The 25,037-nt window shown below is 43.8% G+C and overlaps 1 protein-coding gene across 21 annotated transcripts in view; it reads left to right on the top strand.

The window, feature by feature from the left end:
- LOC120407914 (aminopeptidase O (putative)) overlaps positions 1-25,037 on the top strand; it is a 416,076-nt gene that overhangs the window by 286,043 nt on the left and 104,996 nt on the right. For all 21 annotated transcript variants that reach the window (XM_039544257.1, XM_039544252.1, XM_039544253.1 and 18 more), the window contains 2 exons: positions 11,778-11,840; positions 12,534-12,617. In XM_039544257.1, the coding sequence (XP_039400191.1) occupies positions 11,778-11,840; positions 12,534-12,617 (147 nt within the window). The remainder of the gene's footprint in view (positions 1-11,777; positions 11,841-12,533; positions 12,618-25,037) is intronic.

The following is a 25,037-nucleotide window of genomic DNA, read 5'->3' as shown; positions in this document are numbered from 1 at the left end:
GATATATCTGTGACATCACTCTGGATATCCAGAGAACAATCTGCATCGACACCAGGGAATTGGCAGTCCCTAAGGTACATGATGAAGTATTCCAAGTCCCAGTTTGTCCCCTCTAGAGAATTACATTACACAGAAGCCCTCAGCAAGCCCTCTCCCTCTGGATGTGGAGGCTGGCACAAATGATATGTGAGAGCCAGCAGGTGTTCAGTTGGACCATGCTTTTAATGTTGGTTCTCATACCTGCAATTGCAATTGTAGCTTTGATGGTATGTTTTCACAAAAGGCTTCTTGAAAGCCCAATGAAAGCAAGGGTACAGGTCTGTCACACCACATCCAGTGGATAGACAGCACCTAGACTCATCTGGCCTGGATTCAGTCCAAGATTAACACCTAGTTAGCAAGGGATTCCAGCAACTGAGCCCACGCCTCTTACGAAAGTCACTGCAGCACAACTTCATACTCAGATAACTCATTCTCTCCAGTTACAGATCATGTGTACTGGCACCTTGAACAGTCCTGAATATACTAAGGATTCTCAGAGTCCTGGTATCCTAAAGGGAGATACTGATTCATATAGTCAACCAGGCCTTGATATTCCTGCTTCTACTTGCCTATTGGGAGGGAGCGCGATCCCAGACAAACCAAAACAACCTGTGTCAGACCTTTATGAAGAATATTTTCACTAGTGAGCAATTGATCATATTTTCTTCTGAGAGGGTAAATTAGAGTTAGGTATATTTTCCTTGCACCTGATTAGGAAGCTGATACTCTTGCCACTCATGATACGTTAACAAGGAATGCCTTTCCCATCCACTCCAGAGAAACTCCAATACGTCTATACACCTACCCTTCTGGTAGTAAGGGGACTTGATGAAGCTCAGGAGAGAAGGGTATGCAAGCATTTTATAAACTACTATTACAGGCCACATCAAGTACAGTTCTCATCTGTCTTATAGATGGCCAAGAATTTTTTTCCCCATCAGGCTATGAATCTGGTCTTGGATAATTGCTCAATAGGCAGACATGTCAATCCATGGGGGAGGGATAGCTCAGTGGTTTGAGCAGGGTTGTGAGTTTAATCCTTGAGGGGGCCATTTAGGGATTTGGGGCAAAAATATATCTGGGGATTGGTCCTGCTTTGAGCAGGGGGTTGGACTAGATGACCTCCTGAGGTCCCTTCCAACCCTGATATTCTATGATTCATCCCTACCTGGGAACCCTCTCTCAGATGGCCTGGCTACTAATAAAGTGGCTTGTAACACAGATATGGAGGGGAATTTTCAAAGGTGGTGATCTGAGTGTTCTAGAAGAGGTTTTGAAAATACATCCACAACATTGTCTGCTTTGTCAGGCTTCTGTCTTTCTTCTCAGATGAGTGCACAGGAAGGAGGATTTTCAGGAAGAGCAAGTCTGGCCTGAAAGTGGTACATGTACATAGGAATGTGCACAAGGGAGGATACTGGTCATATCATGCTAGCAGTGGGAGAGAGCAACGACAAAGAGTCTCTTGAAGGGCACAGGTGTTCATAGGGACTTAGAATATCTGAGCTCCCTGCATGGAATCTGGACAATCATATCGCCCAGAATATGGATACGCTCAAGAGCTGCTTGATCTCAAATACAGAAAACCTTTCACCACCAAAGCTTACAGGGACACTTGGAGGACATGGTATGTTTGGTGCATAAGGTCAAAGCTGAACTCCCCGAGACAGTCCACATAAAATATTCTGGATTTCCTTCGTTTTGATTTTTATAATGGTCTGAGCTGTAGTTCATTGGAAATCTCAGCCCAAGAGTATCATTCATCCCGTCCTTTCCAGTTCTAGCCTGCTGCTTCAGTCACATCTCCCAAATTCTGAAAGCAACATGGTTTCAAAGCCCCTAAATCCAATGCCCAGTGGAACACTGGAGCCTCAATTTAGTATTTGAAACTATTATTAAATCACCTTGTGAGCCATTGGGTAAGGGATCCCTTGCTTTTTCTGAATCTAAAGTTTTCTTTTGTTTTGGCTATCATGAGAGTTAGAGTAGAGAGTTAGTGAATGTTAGGCCTTTTTTCCATCAAGGAGCCTGAAGTCCACACCAGCTGGTGCTGAGGCCACAGCTTGCCTTTGTTCTTAAGAGAAATTAATCTTCCACTTTAAATTAGTCAAAATGTCTTTTGTCTTTTTTTTTGGTCTCAAATCCATTCACGCCTTGGAAAAACAATTACAGACTTGGGGTGAAATCTTGACTTCTTCTTCGAGTGATTGCTCCTATGCATTCCAGTTAGGTGTGTGCGCCGCGCGTGCACGGCTCTTCGGAAGATTTTTACCCTAGCAACTCAGGCGGGCCGGCTGGGCGCCCCCTGGAGTGGTGCCGCTATAGCGCAGGATATATACCCCAGCCGGCCCGTCCGCTCCCCATTTCCTTCTTTCCGCCCGTGACGGCCGTTGGAACAGTGGAGCACAGCTTAGCTGACCTCCACTTCCCTAGCTACTCGTAGTTTTCTCTCGTTCTGTTTATAGTTGTAGTTAACTCTGTTTGTTTGTAGAATAGTATAGTGTATTTATTTTGCAGGGGTCGGGGTTTATCCCCTTCCCCTCACCCGGTGCTGGGTCCGATGCCCGGTCTACAGCGTTTTCTAATGCTCGGCCGGCCACAAGCCGCTGCCGACAAGGGATCTTCTCCTAAGTGCCTCGAGGGATCTTACCTCACAGATAAGTGCCGCATTTGTGAGGCCCTTAATCAGTGAACAAAGGGGAGTGGGGCTTTCGTTTTAAACAGCTCCTGAGGGAGGCAGCTCTTGCTCCTCCGCTCTCGGCGCCGAGCGCTAGTTAGTTTTCACGGCGCGCTCCCTCGGCACCGGATCGCCGGTACCGCCAAGGCCTCTACGCTGCCTCAGCCCCCGGCACCGCCGGTGGGGGTTACATAGTCGATGGGCAAGCCTGCCTTGATCAAACCACCCTACCTCGGCACCGCAGAGCGGCACCGTTCAGGGTCGCGGTCCCGCAGATGTTCTCGGTCCCGTCACAGATCTAGGTCTCGGCACCGTTCTCCATGTTGGTACCAGTAGTGCTCGCGGCACCGGTCAGCATTCTGATCCCCGGTCCGGGACACTCAGTACCGATCAAGCCCCAGGCACCGGGACGCTCGTAGCCACTCCTGATCATCGAGCCTCGCACCCTCGGTCGACCGCCCGGCACAGCTTCGGTGGCAGGTCCCGTTCTCGGTACCGGTCTGTCTACCGGTACCGATCCCCGGTGCCGCATCGAGCGACGTCAGTTACAGACGGAGACTCTACCAAGAGCTTTTCAGCTCCTCCAGGGCCATCCAGCCATGCATCAGTGTCGTCCCGGGCGGACACTTCATATGCGTAGCACTCTGTTTTCCGATGTGCCCTCCACAGTCTTCCAGGAGACCTATCAGTGGTCATTCTGGACGCCTTGAGTGTACTCCCACACCAGAGGCATACCGGGGACCCCATCTCGCTCCGTTCCCTCGGAGCTCCGGGTGCCAGAGGTGACAATTAGTCATCCCCGTCCGACCAGTACAGAGCAACCCCCGGTTCGGCACCGGGCTCCCAGATCCCACCGGATCAGCGTTCGTCCAGGAGCTCGAGCCCACACAGGACCCGCTTGACCCTGGCCTTTCTTCTTCCTCCTCCCCAGATGAGGCGGGGGCAGGAACATACCCCTCCGGTCCTCCTCTAATCAAAATGCGACCAGCCCCTAAATCCAAAGAGGCTGGGCGTGTGGTCTTACTGGGCCGTAAGATGTACCCGGAGGGGGCCCTGCAACTTCGTGTAGCGAACCAGCAAGCCCTGCTTATCCGCTACTGTGGGTGGCGGTGGGTAAATTTACAGAGTCGGTTCTTCGGAACTCCCCTCAAGAGTTCGATGCCCTCCTGCAGCAAAGGACGGAGCTGGAGAGAGCTTCCCTCCAGGCTTCGTTGGACGCAGCTGACTCCGCTGCCATGACTCTGGCCTCGGGTGTTGCCACGCGGCGCGTTTCATGGCTCCAGTTGTCGAGCCTTCCCTTGCAGCTGCGGCACGCTATACAGGTCTTGCCCTTCAATGGCACAGGCCTGTTCTCTGAAAACACTGGCCCTAGGCTGCAGAACCTAAAGGGCAGCAGGGTCACTTTGCTCTCTCTCTCTCGGCATGCACACGCCGGTGATTCAGCGCTGACGTTTCCGTCCCCATCCTCCGCTCTTTCCCTGCGCCTTGACAAATGCAGGACTTGGCCAGCGGGCGTGGCTTACACGGTCGTGGCCATCAATCCGCACCCCAAAGGAGCCGGAATTAGGGTCCTTCTAACCACCAATGGGGCAAAAGCCTACCCATCCTCGCCCCTCCTGGGGACCCCTCTCACGAGCGATTCCTCTGGCAAGAGGTGCGGACACTCCTCTTCATCGGAGCTATACAGGAGGTACCTAAGGGCGAAACCTAATCCCCTAGGCGAAGGGAGGTCTCAGACCTACCCTAAACCTGCGGGAACTCAACAAGTCACGATGCAGAGTTCCGCATGGTACCCAGGGCGACCGTCATCCCATCCTGGGATCCCGGAGACTGGTACACCGCCCTCGATATGAAGGGCGTGTGTTTTCACGTCGCCATTTCTCTTCCACACAGAAGGTACCCTCGGTTTGGGGCCTACCATCGTTATTCCCAGTATACGGCCCTCCCGGTTGGCCTCTATACAGCCCAGGGGTGTTCAAAGTGCATGGCTGTAGTCGCCGCCTTTCTTCGCCACCGTCGCATACACGTTCTCTGTATCTAGACGAGTGGCTCATTCGAAGAACCACCGGGCCCAAAGTACCAGTCATGTGGGCATCGACACGAAGCTATTCCTGTGTCTAGGCCTGATGATCAATAGTAAAATCCACTCTGATACCCATTCAGGGAAGGGAATTCATTGGGGCCGTCCTGGACTCCAGACTCGCCAGAGCCTGCTTACCTCAGCCTTGGTTTCAGGCGAGGGTAACAGTTGTATAAGGTCTATGGACCTTCCCGCCAACTTGGACTCGCACTTGCCTACGTTTCCTGAGTCACGTGGCTGTCTACACGTTTGCAACCAAACATGCCAGGCTTCGCCTCTGTTCACTTCAATCGTGGCTCACCTGGGTGTGCCACCCGGGCAGAGATGCCATACTCGTGGTCGGCTCGTTCCCCCCGAGCAGCCTAGGCTCCCTCCACCGGGAGTCGGCGTCCTCCCCGGTGTATCCGGGATGCTGTTTCATTCACCCTCGGGGTTCCCTCATGACAGACAGCCCATCTCTCGGCTGGGTGCGCACCTGGCGTAGTTTCGCACTCACGGCCTTCGGTCAGCGCAAGAGCTGGCCTTACACATTAATGTCCGAGAGCTGAGAGCAGTCTGCCTTGTGTACCAGGCGATTCAGCGGGCGGATCGCTTCAGCAGATCCTTCCTGTCTCACAAGTGGTGGTTTCCTCCCGTCTTTATCTATTCCGTTTTCCAGAAGTGGGTCTTTCCCCCCATAGCCCTCCTCGCTCTCGCGAGAACGGAAAGAGAGAGAGAAATTCTCCTCGTTCCAAGGCCTCTCCCCAGGCTCGGTCTTGGAGGATTTTCCTGAGGCCGTGGATTAGCCATCTACCGTACGCTTTCCACTGTCCCCGCTGGTTCACAAGGTCCTGCTCAAACTCCGCAGGGACAGAGCGCCCCTGATCGGGATTGCTTCAGTGTAACCTGGGCTGCACTGGCACACCATGTTGCTACACCTGTCGGTAGCAACCCTCTTGGCACAGACCCCATGTCATGGAATCAAGGCAACCTTCACCACCCGCTCTTGTAATCCCTGCACCTCACAGCAGGACTCCTGCGTGGCTAAACCGATCCGAGCTACGTTGTTCGACCTCAGTTCTACGGGATTCTCCGGGGTGGTATAAAATCATCCATTCGGTTGAAGTATCTGGCCGAGTGGAAGCGTTTCTCATGCTGCTCCGAAACGCGCAAGGTTTCTCCCGCCGAGATCCCGCTCCATTCCATCTGGTTCCTCAGGGCTTGGAGCTTTTATGCACCCCCCCCCAGTGGGGCCCTGCCATAAACCTGGCTCTTCAATCTGGTTCTAACCAGTTTTATGACTGCCCTATTCAAGCCAATGTCTACATGCTCGTTGACATAACTGTCCTGCAAGACAGTTTCCTGAAGCCTTTCCTGCGGCCACACGAGTCTCCGAACTTCAGACTCTCACAATAGGCCCAAGGTATACTGTGTTCCTCAAGGACAAGGGCAGTTATTACCACGTCCGATTTGCCTCCCTAAGGAGGTGTCGGCCTTTTATATCTACCAGGATATCTTCCTTCCGATCTTCTTTCCGAAGCCACTCTCTTTGCAAGGAGAGCAACAGTTGCCCTCCTTCAACATCTGTAGGGCGTCCGCAATCTATATCTAGCGGACAGAGCCCTCTCGTAACGCCCCCAAAACCTTCATCGTACCGGCATACCGGAAGAAGGGCATACCTATCTCCTCCTAGAGGATTTCATCTTCAATGACGTTGTGCATCTGCACCTCTTCTGTTTTGGCCCATGTTCCATAGAGCCACATTGCTGCACATTCCGCCAGGGCTCACGCTTCTCAGCTGCCTTCCTGGCTCGCATTCCCTTTCGGGGGATATGTTGTACACCTATCTGGTCTTCGGTCCACACCTTTGCCTCATTGGTCCCGGAGTCCAGAGCTGTTGCAGCCTCTGGCTTAGCGGTTGCGTTCTGCAACATCTAACTCCGACCCCACCGCCTATGTAAGGCTTGGGAATCACCTAACTGGAATGCATAGGAGCAATCACTCGAAGAAGAAAAGACGGTTACTCACCTTAGTAACTGTTGTTCTTCGAGATGTGTTGCTCCTATCCATTCCAGACCCGCCCTCCTTCCCCACTGTCGGAGTAGCCGGCAAGAAGGAACTGAGGAGCGGACGGGCCGGCTGGGGTATATATCCTGCGCTATAGCGGCGCCACTCCAGGGGGCGCCCAGCCGGCCCGCCGGAGTTGCTAGGGTAAAAATCTTCCGAAGAGCCGTGCACGCGCGGCGCGCACACCTAACTGGAATGGATAGGAGCAACACATCTCGAAGAACAACAGTTACTAAGGTGAGTAACCGTCTTTCCACTGACATCAATGAAAAAACATCTATGACTTCATTGAAACCAGGATTTCACCCTTTAAATGCAGTCAGGACAGTAAAGTTCTACTTCCACAGAACTTGAGCTAAACAGGAAGTTCAATGATGTCTTGATATTATATTGTGAATCCTACAGAGGGATGCAAAATCTTGTGTTTTAGGAGGATGAAGCCAAATATCTTCCAAGCTTACAGGGCATCTCACCAAGATCCTCTTGAAAGTATAGATGCCATTGCAGAATTATGACGCTAAAACCTTTACAGCTCTTTCTGTCTCTTCTGTATATGTGCTATAGCTTTATCTATTTACCTTCTTATAACTGTATGTATAATGTACTTGTGAGCATTTGTAATGCTGATAAAGAATTGGGGTAATTGAGAGGAAAATCAGACCTCAGGTCTCCAGAGATAAGGCTGGAAGGTCGGACTCAGTGGTCCACCTGTCCCTTTCTTCCACTTTGCAGAAGATCTTCTGAAATTCATTTACAGGAAACAGTTTTACACTTCCCTCTTCAGTTCTTTTCCTCCCCACATCTTCTAGTCTCTGAAGAGTATTGACAAGTCAGAGAGCATTTAAATGGAGTTCACCTTAGATAGGATGACCTTCGTAGTTTATCAATATTGAATGTTTCTGCATCAGAGATCCTAGACAAGTGGAAGCTGGAGACAGTGTGGTTACAATATGTAAAGGGAAGTACATGCCAATGAAAGTCTTCTATTGATCCAGAAAATATCATTAGTAGCAATCACAGCTTGAACAGTTCAAAGCAAGTTCCTCCATCTCCATTTAAAGTTAAGCAAACCTCTGCAATACAGATGTATCCTATAGTGTTCTAAACCATCCTGAATGTACATTTTATGCATAGGTTCAGGCCTGGTTTTAAGCACTGGTTTTTAAGCTAAGCCACCAGCTGTCAGGAGGCTTCAGAATATTAGGGACATTTTGCACCCAGTTGGTTTAATGCTGCATCTCTACCCATGTATATCAAAATCCAATTATGCTTTCATCATACTGCTGAAAGTGCAAAGGATTCTAGCATGCTTTTAAATGGGTGGGTAATTGTGTCAAATCTTGTCATTATGTAGGACAGCTCTGCTTGGGATCTGAGAGTATTTCCTTCTAATTGAAAAATGAAACATAGGACTGGATTATCCCCTTCATTTCTGGTGGTGGAGGGGGTTCAGAACTTGCAGGTCAGGTTCGTGAGGCACAGCAAAGGGGTAGGTGGAAGTCTGCAGTATCGGTCTGTCTTTGGAGCAGGGACAGTGTTTAATTTTTGCCAGGGCTGAGCCAGGGCACCTCTAAGCTTGGCAGTTCATGGCCATGGCACCATGGGGCTTGCAGCATCAGTTATGAAAGTAAAAAAATTGCTTGAGCTCCGGGATCTAATTGCTGGAGCCCTGGTACCTCTTCCTTTTTGTACTGTGTATGTAACAGAACCTAGTTGGATCCAGGTCCATGACTGGGGCTCCTATGTGCTACCACAATAATAATAATAATTCTCTTTCTTTGGGATCTTGTGGAAGCTCCTCCACTGGAGCTACATGGGATTGTTGGGGTATGAAGGAGTAGAGCAGGTGGCAAGCTGTTCTCCACTGCACTATCTTTCACTATATCTATGGATTTCCAAGTCCGATAAGGAGTTAAATCTGTCTGAAGCACCATTAAGTCTAGTTAATGGTTGACTAGACAGCTGGTGTGCTGTGACCATTGCTTATTACTCTCATCATAATCTTCTTAGAGTTACCTTGTGCTTGTCTTTCTGTTTGTTATATTGATGTGTTGTCTCTTATCTTATGCTTAGATTGCAAGCTTGTTGGGGTAGGGGCTACTTGAGTTATGCTATGTACAGCACCTAGCACAATGGGACCCCAACTTCTTATTCGGCCCTCCAGGTGCTAGTGCAATACAAATAATAACAACAATTCCTGTTGAATTCCCCTAAATGGCTGTGCAGCCATTAGGGGGCAGAGAGGAACCATCCTGCATGACTTTGCATGTCTAGGGTTATTCCTCCTGGTGGATCTCCAGGATCTACACGTTTGGGAGATTTGTCTCCTCTGCAAATCCACTTCTTTAGAATCTCTCTCATATGGTGGGGAAGACGGTGTGATTGTTTGAACAACTTCAGTTTCTTGATGCCTGTGACACTTGTCTTCCCAGAACTTTCTCTGTGGGAGGGAATGATCTAACTCAGAAACTGATCTAAGGTTGTTGAATATTTTTAAGTGGTTGCACTTATGCCAGGAACATATTTTCCTTTGTTTACATTTATGTTTTTGATCATTCTCTTTTTGAATCACAATGTAATATTCTTTCTCCATTTGAATGCACAGGAAGCTAAAGAGTTACTTTATGGCAGCTTTCAGAGTGGCAGATCTGTTGTATTTTTACAAAACAGAAATGCTACGTCAATTCACTTTTTAAGGAGCCCTGTTGTGAGTGTGAAAAAAAGGGCTGAAATAAGATTTTCCACTGTGATATCTCTTCTAAGAAGTTCTTCTTTGTGTAATACTTCATGGCAAAGTTGCTTCTATTTAAAGTATGGAGTTTGATCTTGGCTTTGATCTGAAGCTTTTGATCTTGAAAGAAGGATGTTGTGGCAATAAAGCAAAAAGGGTAGGACAGACTTTTTTTTTTTTTTAAAGGAAAGTGATAAAGTTAAAGGGATACTGTCAAGATTTAGTAGGCACTAATTTGACCTGCCTTACTTTACTTACATCTGTTTGCAGAGTCCATCTAATTCTATATGTGGGAGGGTTTGCTAAAACAAATGCTTTGATGCTCCTTTTTCTTTTCAGAAAGCACAGATTTCTATTTCAAGCTTTCAAGGAATTGTTATACATATCACTAAGTAAAAAATATTTTTAGAAGATTGAAAATACCTTTCCAAGATCTTTTTGATTGAACCAGATGTGATTAATTTACCAATTTGCCCTTTTGTGCATGTTGTATTTAACACTGAAAATTATGAAAGCATAAACAAAATCACAACTTGTGAATTTTCAGTATTTTCTCTGGCCCAAGTTGCTTGATTTTGCCTTTCCTTAGAATTCACATTGGACTTAAAGATACCAGTTCAGCAAAGCATTTAAGCATGTGCTTAAGTCCATCCCTAATGAGTAAAGCAGCTAAATATGTGGTTAAATTCCATGCATAATTTAACTATCTGCTTGAGATCTTTGCTGAGGTAGAGATGATTTGCTGAATTGGGACCTAAATGAGGAGTTTGCTGTGCTGTGATATGACTAATACTCTGGAAGGATTGTAAGCAAAAAGGGAACTCAGATCTTGCTTTAAAAATACACTTCAGTCTCCAAGGGAGTCACCTGACATAATTTTGGATTCCTTTGCGGTCAAAGAAAACGATTGAAAAATTATCTTAAATATTTAATAGAGTCCTAATCTGTTCCTCGAGATAAGGCCATTAGAGAGTTTCTTTATCTATAAGAACAATATTTGGGGACTTTAATGTTTGACAAAGAAATTATATTTCTAAATGTTGAAATTGTGGCATACGGTGGTCAGAGGAGAAAATACCTGAAAACCTTCCTCCGGAATAGGATAGGAAGCAGTCCAAACTGAAGCACTGCATCTGAGATTCTTCCACCCCAAAAAATGTTGAGGTAGTTCAGATCTGGCTCCAAATGTTTGGGAAAATTGGTTCTGTCTCTCTAATGGGTTGAACTACAACTCCCATTCTGAATGCCAGCAGAATGCTGCCATAGTTTGGATCTGGATCCAGAAATCGTGACTCAGAGCTTGTCTTTATAATGAGCTAAACCAGATCACCCAATATCAACACCCCATATAACGTTAAGGAAGTTTGAATCTGCACTCATATGCATATACCCAGATCCATCTCTAAGATATATGATCCTTTATCCTGGAGTTTGAATCCAAAAGGTCCTGGAGATGCTTAGGACACGACAGTGAATTTAACCATTTAAATATTTTATGGAGGGAAAGGTTTCCATAGGGAACAATCAAATTGTGGTGCCATAGTGCTGGACAAATTAAGAGCTGTGCATCTCTCCACACCTTTATGTGATGGGTTAACGGCGTACTCCAGTCTCTATACCTTTAAGGCAGGCTCCTCCTCTCCGTCTCAGCTCTCGGAGGCTGGAACACGGGGAAGAGGGGCAGGGGCACCCCCTTAGGTGTTTCATTTCCTAAGGAGGTCTCTAGTGCTGCTCTGTTGAAAGAGGCAGGCAGGGCTCACACCCTCAGCCTGGGGAGCATCGCAAAGAAGAGAGGGACAATACAAAATCCATGCAAAACAGACTGGCCAGTGCTACTCACCAGACCGACAGCAGCCACAGCAAAATAACAAATGCCGGCCGCGTGTGCCGTGGGAAGCAGCAAGCGGGGGAGGGGGGGTCTGCTGAAGAGAAGTGGGATCTCAGTGCGGATCTCATATCAAGGTAAACCCACACTCTTAGCCCCACCGCCCCCCAAAATTTGAAAAGGGATTAAGACTTTTGTAAGTGTCTGGAAGGAAAAAGCCGGTGTTTTTCTGTGCAAGGGGAAATCAGAGAGATTAAAGTTTTGCATCAGATCAGGGAGGCTGTATTTGGAGGAGAGGGAGCAGGAAAAAGTGAAGCCTATTTACAAGCGGCAATCTCGAAAACCTGGATAAACATGCACTTTGTTTCCTTTTTAGCCTTTGCTGGAAGAGTGTCAGACTTGGGACCAGTGTCGATTAGTCCAGCAAGTGAATGATGAGGTGAGGAGAACGCTTTCATTTTGCTGCTCTTAATTATTCGTGTTTACTGTTTTCTCTTCTCACCTCTGTCCTTGCAAAGCTGCCTCCTGCCAGGCTTCCCACTTGATCACCTCTTCCTGTGTTACTTTTAAAATAATTAATGTTTATAAAAGGTGAATATAAACGTGTTTATAAATATCTAAGGTGTATTATTATTTATTAAATAATAACTACCTGGTCATTTAAAACATGCATTGCTGTTCAGGAACAACAGTTGAGTGGGTGGCTGAAAATAAATCTGTTGTTTGAAGCCAGGTTGTAAGAAATAGAGAGTAGAGACTTTCCTTAGGATTTTTGCACACCAATGATAACTTTCCACTTGGCATCAACCATGCTTTCTTTATGCTAAAAAACTTAAACTGAACAAAGCTTGTTTAAACAGAGAGCAAAAAGGAAAATATGCTGCATAAGATGAAGGGGAAAAAACCCATTTTGAATATGCACAAGTGTCTAACTGGATTACTTAAGAGCATGTCATTCTAGACTGGAAAAGTGGTGTAGGGTGTTTTTTTTTTTTTTTGTTTTTTTAATTTCTTTCCAATGAAGCAATGGAAAAATATGTCTTCAATCTGTTTATAGTTTCTTACTCATTCTGGGTAGCTGCACTCAGGTCGCATCTTCCTCTTTAAAAAGCACTATGGTTTTGAACTGCAGGTCATAAAATGGATTCAAGTAAACCAGAGAGCCAGAAAAAGGAGCAAAAGGAAACGAAGGCAGGATGAAGTGGCTTTCCAAAAGGTATGAGTTCCTGATGTGCATTTATGTGATGGAATAAAAGGAAGTACATCCTAAACATTTTCAAAGGACACGCTTTAAAACATTCAAAGAACCATATTCTTCTACTATGCTGACTAAACAGAAAAGAACACCATGAATTGATAAAGTTTGAACGTCTGTGTGTTTGCTATGCAGAGAAACTACATTCATATTTAATAAAGAGAGTGAAAGGCATTTTGAGGAAGAAAGATAAGAACACTTGAAAGGTTATCGACAGTTACTGTAACGTTTGTTTGCCAATGAAAAGACGTATTAAACTACAATTAACTGAAAAACATTGTTTTTCTCTCTTGAGAGCAGGTTAATAGAAAACGTAGTGGGTGTCAGTGGCAATTAGACAAATATAAGATGTACAGAAATAAATGTTATGACTACGTTGCTGACACATTTTTTTTAATGTGTGGTTTGAAAGCGTCTTCCAGTTGTAGTGGAGAGGGATTCCTGAAAATATGATTGCACAGGCTTGGCTCCTAAAAATTCTTTACAAAAGGGTGTTTTTGTTTTGTTTTGTTTTCTTAACTTAGTATGTCTAAATTAATTCCAAATATTCTTAACCCTGTGATTTTTGGGTAAAGAATTTTGCTGTAAGGGTACTATAATTTTAAACATTTAATTTACAGTGGAGATAAGTAACAAGCTGACTTTTCTATAATAGCTCTTCTTTGCTGTTTTTTTAATTGCTATCTAGAACACAAAGCAATAATGCTTAAATATTAATTTAGAAATGAGTAACCAGAACCAAGAAAAATGTTTTTTTTCTTACTTTGGATTTATTGTCTGTTTTTTTTTGTTTTAATATCATTTTAAAATCCTTGTTAGCTTTAAAGGATTAAAATAGCAGTATATTATTTTGCTTCTTCTACAATGCTTCTAGAATGTATGATGAATCATTTCTGATTCTGTAGCCAAATTCTTGTTGATAGCATGACTGCCAACTACTGGGATGTGTTGCCTTAGTATGGGCATTGCAGTATTTGACAAATGTCTGCAACGTACATTATTGTGTGTGGGTGATATACCAGCTTCATGGTGAACTAAAGGATGCAATTTGGTCATTTCAAAATGAATTGGAGAAAAATGAATACATTAATGTATTTTGTAACTGGGGATTCACTATATAGTAAAGGAATAATGTATGGATTAGTCTGTGAACCTATAATTTACAAGCTTCTGATCTAAAAGGAAATATCAGTAAGTTGTTCTACCAAATATTTAATTTCCTATCATACTGCACATTTACATGAGAGGTGTGTGTGTGTGTGTGTGTATATATAATGAAAAAATGTGCCTATTTAGAGTGGTTTTGTGTCTTCCAGGTATGATTCAGGTTTACACGATGCTAGTGACTTTTTATGAGAGTAAAAAGTTATAAAATGATATAACATGATGTGAAAGTAATAACTTGAACAAAACCATGTTTTCCAGGTAGAATTAGGCCTGGTCTATGCACAGATTTTACACTGCTATAACAATTTTGATGAGGGATGTGGGGTGTTGTTTTTTTAAACCAAAATAGTAAAACTGATACAAATCCTAGCAGGACCCAGATACATCTGTATAAATGAAACTGTACAGGAATAAGCTTTATCAGTATAAGCCATTTATATCGCTATAGTTCCATTAACACAAGAGATCTTGTCCTGCTTTAACAATACTTATGTAGTTAAGCAGTACAATATTTGTGTGTAAACAAGTCCTTAGGAATGCGAGAAGTGTTGTATAAAAATCAAGCACCATTCTAAAAATAGTAGATGTAAAAATAATCCAAAGAATTGCTAGTTTTGTTTTGTTTTTGAATGGTCATTGTAAGTAAAAGAGAATTGACATTTGAAACAAAAGTAACTGGAAATGTACTACTCTCTTCCTATGTACATAAATATTAGTGATTCCTGGTCCATCCTTCCCATGGCCAGCAGAAATTCAAAGTGCTGTAGAGTTAGCATACTCAGCCCCAAGAGAAGGAAAGAAGTGCTTTTCAGTGACCCTCTGTTTGATGCAAGAACAGCCTCCACAAGGCCTGGAGGGTGGAGTCCCATCTACTTTTCAGCCAGAAGGGTAGTGGCTGCAAGGTTGAACATTGAGATGAGGCTGGGAACTTAAAGAGGACAAAAAGGGATTCTTTGAGACTCTGGTCCCAGCTATACTATGTTAAGGAACTGAGTTTAAACTTGGTTCAAGCTAAAATAGTTTCCCACAAAATTTGGCCAAACTACATTAAAACCGTGTTCTAGACTTTTGGCTGTGTCCATGCTGGCAGGCCAAACCATATTAGAAACAGTTTCAAATGAGTTTAAGTAATATTTCCTACCATGGGAAAAAGCTCAGTGTAGAGGGTGGCAGGCCGGGTCTAGGTTTTTTGCTACCCCAAGCAAAAAAATGTTTGACTGTCCCCCTGCTGCCCCAGCCCTGGGCTCTCTTTCCCCCCCACACACACCCCCTGTCACCCCAACCCGGGGCGCCCCCCCCCGCCGCCAAACGTGACCTCCTTGTTCACCACAGCAATCTCCGTTTACACTTGCAGTGGGGATCAAACCATTTCTCCTATTTTTATTTCACTTTAGTATAAATCTCACCCCCCAACATCCCCTGCAACCCCATCTTTAGTGCTCCAAATGCACATGGAAGGCATAGGGACTAACCCTCAAACCTTGTACCCGGAAAGGGATGGGAATCTAGTAAAGAGGGTTCAGGCAGAGGAGCGGGTGTGGGGGTGCTTGGGGGCTCTACACTGGCAGAGAAGCGGGCTGTGATGTACTCGAGGAGGAGAGGGGGTATCAGGAGGGTTGCGGGAGAAGAGGTGCAGGGGAAGGGGAGGAGAGGGCTGGGGAAGGGGAGGTGCGGGAGGAGAGGGCTGGGGGAGGGGAGGTGCGGGAGGAGAGGGCTGGGGAAGGGTACAAGAGGAGAGGTGCGGGTGAAGGGAGAGTACAAGGGGAAGGGGTGCAGCGAAGGAGCGATCGGGGGAGGTACAAGTGAAGAGGCTGAGAGCAGGATGGGGGGGGTGCAAGGGCTGAGAGGGGCAGGCGCTGCCAGCTGCTTCCCCAGCCCCATGCAGGCAGAGCCGAGAGAACGGACACTGACCCCCAGGTGCCCGAGCTGCGGGGGTCCCCTGGCGGGGCAGTATCCCCAGCTGCCCCACTCAGAGCCGGGCTCTGCCTCTCCCTGCTCCGGCACAGTGGGGGCCTGGGGCAAGCAGCATGGGGCTGAGGCAGGGGAGGTGAGTGGTGGGCTGGGTCCGGGGGCAGGAGGGGGCAGCGGCAGCTCCCTGGCAGCTCAGGCTGCCCAGCCACTCGCTCCATCAGCGCACAAGCCTGGATCTGCGCCCCCTGCACAGCCTGGCGGTGCCCTGCACAGCCCACTCGGGCAGGGAATCGCTGCACCGCCCTGGGGAGACTCAGAGCAGCAGCGGTGGTGGCAGCAGGACTCCATCCTCCCTGCAATCCAGGCCCCACTTCCCTCCCTCCCCAGCTCCTCACACAGTCCGGGAGCCCCTCTCTCCGCTGCAGCCTGGGCTCGGCTCCAGCGGACAATGCTCTGGCTCTCCAGCAGCAGGGCTCTGACCAGGACCGGCTCCTGGCTTTTTGCTGCCCCAAGCAAAAAAAAAAAAAAAAGGGTGGGGGTGGGGGTGGCGGAGTGCCACCCCTTGGAAAGTGCCACCCCAAGCACATGCTTGGAGCACTGGTGCCTAGAGCTGGCCCTGGGAGGGTGGGAGCCTTGAAGAAAGAGAGGGGTGTAATGAGCCTGGAATGGAGGAAGGAAATGAGGAGAAGGGCTCTGACTACTGGCTGGTTATGTATGTATCACAAGTGTAGTTAAAACAGTTACTGAATGTATTTCACCAGAGTTTGAAAATGAAGTACATATTGATCTTGCATATCTGTCAGAGCATACAACTAAACTTTTTAATGTAACTTCTAAACTTTTAATTCTGTGCTGTCTGACTGTCCCCGTCACTTTCATTTCTTATAATTGTAATAGAATCATCACATTTCCTCTACTGGATGAGTAGCTTTATCGTTACCAACTCATATATGACACCACAAAATCAAAGCAGCTGCTTGTTCTTACAGTCTTTGTAGAATAAGGGAAAAAGAAAAGTTATAGAGTTGTTGAAAACTGGCAGTGAGTTGCAGTAATTAAGCACCAAACTGCATTTTAAAGAGCTAAGTTTTCAGGCACTGGCTATAAATATTTTTTAAATGAATGTTTGAAGATAACAAATGCTGGATATGGGCTGTAGAAACTACTGCAATTAAGTGGACTGCAAAACAGTGGGGAAGCTCGTCTAGAACTGTGGTGCTGCTCTCCACAGTGGAGCAGCTCACAGTGGATCAAGGAAACATAATGACTTACCCTAGGTGAGAGCCAGCTCCCCGAGTAATAATTGAAAGTTCTCTCTTTCCCCCTTCCCATCCGCCTTCTTGTACTATCTTAAGTATGTCTACACTGGAAACTTCAAAGTGCTGCCGTGGGAATGCTCCCACAGCAGCGCTTTGAAGTGCGAGTCTGTTTGCGCGCAAGCGCTAGGACACCTGTGCTCCTAGTAATCCACCTCCATGAGGGGATTAGCTCTAAGCGCTGGGAGCACGGCTCAGAGCCTGTCTATACTAGCACCAGGGCTGGTGCAACCCTTTAGGCGACCTAGACGGTCACCTAGGGTGCTAGGATTTGGGGGGTGCCTTTTTCTTCAGCAGCGACCGCGGCGGCCAGATCTTCGGCCGCCCCAGTCGCTGCCAGCATTTAGGCAGAGGGGGCCGGGGCAAGGGAGCACGGGGAGGACCGCCTGCAGCAAGTAAGGGGGGGGCGGCATGCAGGGGAGCTCCCTGCCCCAGCTCACCCCTGCCCTGCCTCATCCCCGAGCATGCTGTGGCCACTTCATTTCTCTCGCCTCCCAGGCTTGCAGCGCCTAAGCTGATTGGCGCCGCAAGCCTGGGAGGCGGGAGAAGTGAAGCAGCCACGGCGTGCTCGGTGAGGAGGCGGGTCGGGGTGAGCTGCTTCACTTCTCCCACCTCCCAGGCTTGCGGCGCCAATCAGCTTAGGCACCGCAAGCCTGGGAGGCGGGAGAAGTGAAGCAACGATGGCATGCTTGGAGTGCTCGTGCTCGTGTGTGGAACAGGGGTGAGCTGGGATGGGGGGCATGCCTCAGGGTGGGGGGTGGGGAGCTGCCGCAAGGGGGGCGCCTCAGGGTGGAGGGGGGGAGCTGCCGCGGGGGGGGGGCGGAGCCCCAGGGCAGGGGTGCGGTGGGGGGGTACAAGGTGGAAGTTTCGCCTAAGGCATGAAACATCCTTGCACCGGCCCTGACTAGCACTTTAAAGCGCTCAGACTTGCTGCGCTCAAGGGGGTGATTTTTCACCCCCCTGACCCAGCAAGTTAGAGCGCTATAAAATCTAAGCGTAGACAAGCCCTTAACGTTACATTTCATTGGTTTTCCTCATGCACTTCTTGCATCCTTTTTGTTTCGCTCTTGTTCTTGCTCTTCTCTTTGCTCAGAGACCCTTTTGTCTATTGTTTTACCATTTGTGCAATATTTTCACCTCCTCTAGTTCTTTTTTTATCCTCTTTATATCTTTCCTCTCATCTCTTTTCTCTTCTTCCTTTTGTGTCCTGTGCCACTTTTTATATTTTCCCATTTACTTTTGGTCCCCTTTTTTGCCTTTTTATGTCTTGTCTTGAGTTCTTTGTCTTTCCTCCCTTTCCCCCCCCCCATCAATGCTATTCCTTTGCCACTCCCCTTTGGTCCTGTGATGTCCTCCTCCTCCTTCCCCTTCAGTTTCCTCCTCCTACCTGTTCTGACACCCTTCCCCGCTTCTCTCATTAGATCTTACTATTTTGCTGTCTCTTATTTTAATCAATGGGCAGTGGAGCAGATCCAGCAGATTAGTACAGGCATGTGCACAGCAGAGCAATATTTTCATGGGAAAGTGGTGGGATGAAATAAGGAGGGTGAGACAGGACTAAAAAAAAAGTTCATAATTAGTTAATATTGTAATGTACTTTGAATGTGAAAAGTCTGATGGAAATGATAAATATTATTATTTTGGGCTGTGCCTATTTGGAGAAGAAGTCCACTACTCTTGCCAATTCTAAGTACTACACAGAAGAAAACAGCATTGAAGTCAGACTTGTAGTGTCATCATATGCATGTGATCTGCATCTACAGGGGAGATGAAAAAACCTCTTTATTAGTAGGCTAGTTAAGTTCTGCACGTATATTGCCCCTAAATTTCAGCCTCAGTGGTGCCACTGTTAGCTGGAGTTCAATATTGAAAATGAAGTATGTAAACTCCTTTTGGAAAGTGAACAGCTTATGAATAGTAGAATCAGTGCATTAAAATGGAGTAAATAAGCAGTGATTTTTGAAAGGCACTGAAATAAAAATATATACATTTACAATATATAAAGGAGGCTTAATTATCCCAATTGTCTAAGTTGAGTTTCCCTTGTTTTTTCATAGTGTTTTTAGTTTTTCTTCTGTTGAGACTGAGGGATAAGTCAACTTCTGCAAAATAATTTCAGCTGTTTTCTGATAAATCCTTGTTTTCATCTGTGTAAAGTAATTGCTGCTGGTTACTAAATACGTTACAATCTTTTATTTTTTTGTTATTTTTATTTTATTGATCTTTCATTCTCTTTTTGCTGTAATAATGATCAGCAACATTTCAAGCCCTGATAATAATCTGAGCAAAACTGACTATGTTGAAACAGTTGGTTATGTTTCTAATAAAAGCAAAACCTGAATATGTGCCGATGGTGATAACTGTTGTAGCTTTCTCATCCTTTACTCAATTTTGCATTTATTGTTAATGGCTGAAAGAGAAGAAATGAGTCCCTTAACTGTTTTAATATGAGAGTTTTTAAGTGCAAAAGGGTTACAAAACCTCACAAATAAAACAAAAATGTGTTGAAAGAGGCACATATCACTAAAGCATTTACTAAGGATGACATGTATTTATGTGTCTCTCATATTCTCTCTCAACACACACACAAATATATATAAAATCCTCATTATTAAATAGTGTATGTGTATATCTCTATATATAAAGTGTTTAATGTTAAGGATCTTAATTGAATCCACAAAACTAAGTTCAGAATTAAGGCTGAAATTCTGCTCTGAACTTGGATACCCATACAGTCCTGTTAACCCCCTTCCCGCATCCCCCTGAAAAAGTTTGTAAAGAACTTACACAGTGGACTCCACAGAATTCTCAGTGTATCAGTTCAGAAGAAATGACATCATACCAAATTATGCCATTATTACAGAACCCTACAGGATCTGCAAAGACTAGCAGGCTTTCACTGATTACGTACAATATTTCATTCCCTAGCCAAACAGAGAGAGATAACTCAGTTGTGAGATTTCTGCAATATCTCATACTCATTAATTGTGTTACAGTGAATGCTGTGAAGATGCTTTTACGTATCAGTTTTCCAGCATAGTCATAACCTAATGTATAACTCTATATATCTCTGTACTACACATGCATGGATGTAATTACTGCACATTAAAATTGAATATTTTGGCATTTCACTTCCCAGCTTGCTAAAAAGTACTAATTTTAATGGACTTGTTTGCAAAATTTAATTTTAAAAAATAACATTTTTTTGGAATTATAATAAAGAGAATATCAAAATAGCCTTCTGCTTCTTTACAGTGACTCTAATAGCATCAAAATGGGCAAGAAGATACCATGTGGTTATATACATATTTTTTAATTTGAATAAAACTATTGATGAAGCCATAACAAAAAGTGAGCCTGATTCTGACCTCAGTTGCCCTCACGTGGAATAGTGTTGATATCAGAAGGTATTAGTTTCTTTTTTAATAGTGGACCTTGTTAATGTCTAAGCATGATCACATAGGATAAACCAGGTGTCACATTAATTTTCATAGACATCTTAATTATTATTGATGATGTCAGAGAGTGAATAATTCCCACTAGCCCCATTTTTGGAGCATGGAAAACAATTCTTCACTGTGCGCATGATGCAGTAGTTTCCCTTCCCAGTCTGAGATGACCATTACTAAATTAGGAGAACACAGGCCAGCATGGCCATGTGTTGAAATAGTTTACAGATAATTACATTCCTGGTAATTACAGCAATTCATTGCCAGCAGTCATCCTTCCTGTGCAGTGAAAGATTAAGGTCACTATAATGTAAAACACAAGGTTTATTTAGTTAAAAAAGAAAAGAAAAGAAAAAAGCTGTTTTAGAGGTTATTTTTCATTTATAGAAGAAATTATTTGCACTTTTGTGGCAGAACACTTTATTTGGCAATAATTCTCATTGGAGGCATTTTAATGAGCTAATATTTATGTACATTATCATATGATACTAATAGGATGGATTATTTTAGTAGCACCCACTAATGCCACTGTAGCTTGAGATCTGTCATTATTTCTGTTTATAAATCCTTGTTTTAGGTGACTGATACTTGGCAATCTACATATTAGCCCAGCCTTTATTTTTTATGAAATGTGGAAGGAGAAAATGTGGAAGAAACATTTGTTCTTTCCAAAATGTAGAAGAAGAAAAAGCATTTGACTGCTTTCAGTGCCTTTCAAGCAGGGTGGATTTAATTTAAATCAAATTGATTTAAATCATGATTTAAATCACTAGTCAGGAAGGCTCGATTTACTCATGGATTTCTACATAAAAGTACATTCTTGTTGGTTGTTATAACCTTAATACATATTCTTCATAACTCAGAGATAGATGTAAGTTTCATTTTTAGAAGATACACACTATACATTTTTAAAATGATTTATTTTGAAAACTTTTCAGATTAGTTTTACAGCTATATCAGAAAATGAATGATTGTTTAGTTATTTCATTTACCAAAGGTAATTGAAACAGATATTTATGAAGTCACTGGGAGGTGAACTGTCTCCAATTCAGCAGGTTAATCATTAATATTTGGAGGATTTTCTTGCCATGCTGTATTAGGAGGAGAACATCACCAGACAGACATTTAAATTGTTTTATTTAACTAAAACAGCAACGTGTGTATTCTGTTTTTTTGTCTTCAACAGCAAACATATAATTTTTAACAAAACAAGCATATGAATTTTTGAATTTAGTTTAATATTCAAGAAGTTAAAATTGTTTTTAACTAAAATAGTTGAATGAAATATTTAAAAAACAAACAAAAATTAAATCGACTGTCAGCCAGGTCAACATGAGAAACTTAAAATATTGGCTTCTGCAACTAACTCGGTTGTCTTCACCTTCATTTTCCTGTTTGTTCATAATCTGGAAAAGAAAAACAAGCTTTCCTGCTTTTTCAGGTCCCAAACAGCTTCTCAATTTGGAATGAATTAGTCCAAAGGAAGAAAATATTCTTTCTGCACTGGAAGAAGAAGCTATTGCTGTTAAAAGTGAGATTATCACTTCAACAGTTTCTGAATCCAAGTGCTTAAGTGACTTCCACCAGTTCACTGGTTTGACTTTCTTTAAAACATCATCAGCAAACCTATATTTCTTGAAAGGTTCACCCTTAGCTCTGAAGTTTATTATAGCTGGCATTATGGAAGGATAATTGCTGGATGTCCATGTTATTGCCAACTCCTCTTCTTCAGCAGTTAAGGTTTGACCCTGGTACCGAGTATCAAGAATATTTGCAAGAACATGAGCTGGAGATAGTGCTTGTCCCGTTCATTTTTTGAATGCCTGTAATTTACCTTTGTCATTGCATATTTCTCTTTTTAAGATCTCACTCAGTTCCTTCCAAATTTCAACAGCTATTTCTCTGCATTTTGTTCAAGGCTACAGAAATAGGCTTCAGGGTACTCAGCATGTGTTCAACATTTCTCTTATGCCCAATGTTGGGAACTTCGGCTGTGACAGTGCCATCTATTTTTTTCATGACTTTGTTCACAAACCGTCATCAGATTAGGCCAGTTCTTGATATAGTGCTCAAAACAGTCCATTACTGAGTTCCATTGCATGTCTTGTGCTTGGTTCCTCCCACCTTTTTCAGAGCAGCTGCTGCAAAGTGGTTGTTACGGAAGTATTTTGCAATTTCAACAACATTAGCCTTTATTTCTGGAACACTGAAGTCTTTGGCTAGGAGGTGGATCAAAAGAGCACTGCAACCATATGTTATTAGCATTAGAGACTCTTCCAAATTTGTTCTCATCTTGGATACATTTGCAGCATGGTCTGTGACCAAGCTGTGTACTAGACATTTATATTTTTTTTCCACAGTTTGTTACAGCTTTTACTGTTACTTCTTTAAGTATTCTGCTGTGTATGCATTTCCTGATGTATGAATTGTTTCTGTAATGAAGACATTCCCTTCTTCTGTTGTCACACAAGCACATACAACAGGATCATTGTGGACATTGCTCCACCCATCAAGACTCAGGTTAACAATTTCACCCTCTAGACCTTTTGCACACTGCTCAATTTCTCTTTCATACACTTTATCCAGCAATTTGCCTACGACATCTGCTCTGTTGGGTGGACTGTATCCTGGTCTTAATGACGGAATCATATTAATGAAGTTTGGGTTCTCACTCATATGGAAAGGAGAGTTGTTGCATAAAGAAACTGGGCAATTTTTTCATCAATTACCTCTATTTGTGATCTGCTGGTTCTTATCACAAACTTATCTATAGTTGTTTCTGGATGATGGAGATTTTTTTTTTTTTTTTTTTTTGCTACAGGTCATATACTGTGACTATGTGACACACATGATGTGACTGAAACACTATCATTGGCAGATAACTCCAAAACTATAGAAAATGATGGTGATCTTGAAGGTGGATAGTCTTCAGAATCCTGTATGTTGAGGATGGATTCTCCTAAACAAAATAAGTCAATGCAGTTATTTAATTATTATTACCATACTGGTCATTTAGTATTACTCATTGCATTCATTGACACTCAGTACTACTTTAAAGGTGAAATTGTAAAAGGAAGATCTGTCTATTTCAGCTATTTATTTTTTATCACAACTGCATCCAAAATGATAGTACCATAGAGTAACAACTATATTTTTTGCTCAAACATGAGAAGTCAAGAATAGGCCAGAAGGAAGACAGGCAGTCCTTAAGGGCTAGTCTACACTTACGAGCCGGGTCGACGCGGTGAGTTCGACTTCTCGGAGTTCGAACTATCGCGTCTAATTGATTTTTATCCACCCTGCTTTAAGTGTCTCCTTTCCCTCTAGTATTTATATAATTAATTCTGAGCAGAAATTTAGTGAGCCTGGGCTCTAGAAGGAAAACTGTTACTTTTGGTGCATTTTAGAAACTAGAATGACATACTTATTACGTTTAGGAAGCATTTGGTGAGCTGCATTCTCACACTCCAAATTTTTCTTCCCCCAAAACTTCATAAGTTTTAGAATGCAGACTCATGCATGGCAGTTGAATAATCCACATGATTTAAATGTCCCTGGGTTCTTATTCATGTGATTGACTGTAATGACTCCAAAGGAGTCTTAGTGGTCTGCTGGCTCAAAAAATATGCTTTATTTCAGTATTATATTTAATACGTATTGTCAGAAATAGGCTTAACCTTTTTATGATTGTTTTTAGCTGTTGCCCTCATTCTCTGTTTCTCATCCGTTTATATTCTGTTCACATATTGTAAAAATACATGTATAATAGTTTGGAAGGATGGATATTATTTTAAATGTATGAGCACAGAAGGCAGAGTACAAAGCTTTTAATAAAGACACTCAAAAGATTTTGGAAGTTCTTAAATCTGCCTTTTGATGGTTATACTCTTAGGAATAGACCATTATACCAAACACAACATGACAAAATATCATGGCCAAATACAAACCTGTAAAAAAAAAAATACTAGAGGAGAAGAGGAGGAATTAATTGTAAAACAGATTAAAATAGTGCTCTTTGTTAGTGTATGCTGTGTATTAAACACACTGGGTCAAATTCTCAAATGTGGGTACCTAATTTTGCAATTTGTGCATATACTTTCCTCCAGATACCTTGCTTTTGTTGATGCAGATTGTAGGATTGCTCAGATAGTCACTAGTTGCACCCACAATTATCCAGACTCTACATGTATATGAGCTGCTCACAAATTTTGTGTGCCTAGTAAAGGTTTCTGCATTTTAAAATTGAACACCAGGTATCTCAAAATTGTGCATAGAAAGCTGCAAATCTATCGGGGGGAGGTTTTATCTTGATATTGTCAGGGTTCGAGAGCAACAATATCAATGAGTTTTTTTGAACTAAAATTGTGATGTCACCAGAGTACAACACAGCTGCCTTATGTGGGTTTTCTTTTACATTTTACTGTTAAGCAAAGTTAAGCAAAGTCTTGATCCTGCAAAGAGCTCCTCCCAGATAGACTTGATATCCTTACAGAACTCCTTTACAAGAGCAGGACCTAAAATATGTTTTCGTTCTCTGC

This window comes from Mauremys reevesii, linkage group 6 (genome assembly GCF_016161935.1).
Source record: "Mauremys reevesii isolate NIE-2019 linkage group 6, ASM1616193v1, whole genome shotgun sequence".
In the NCBI taxonomy this organism is placed as follows: Eukaryota; Metazoa; Chordata; order Testudines; family Geoemydidae; genus Mauremys; species Mauremys reevesii.
This window is presented reverse-complemented; position numbering and strand designations above follow the sequence as displayed.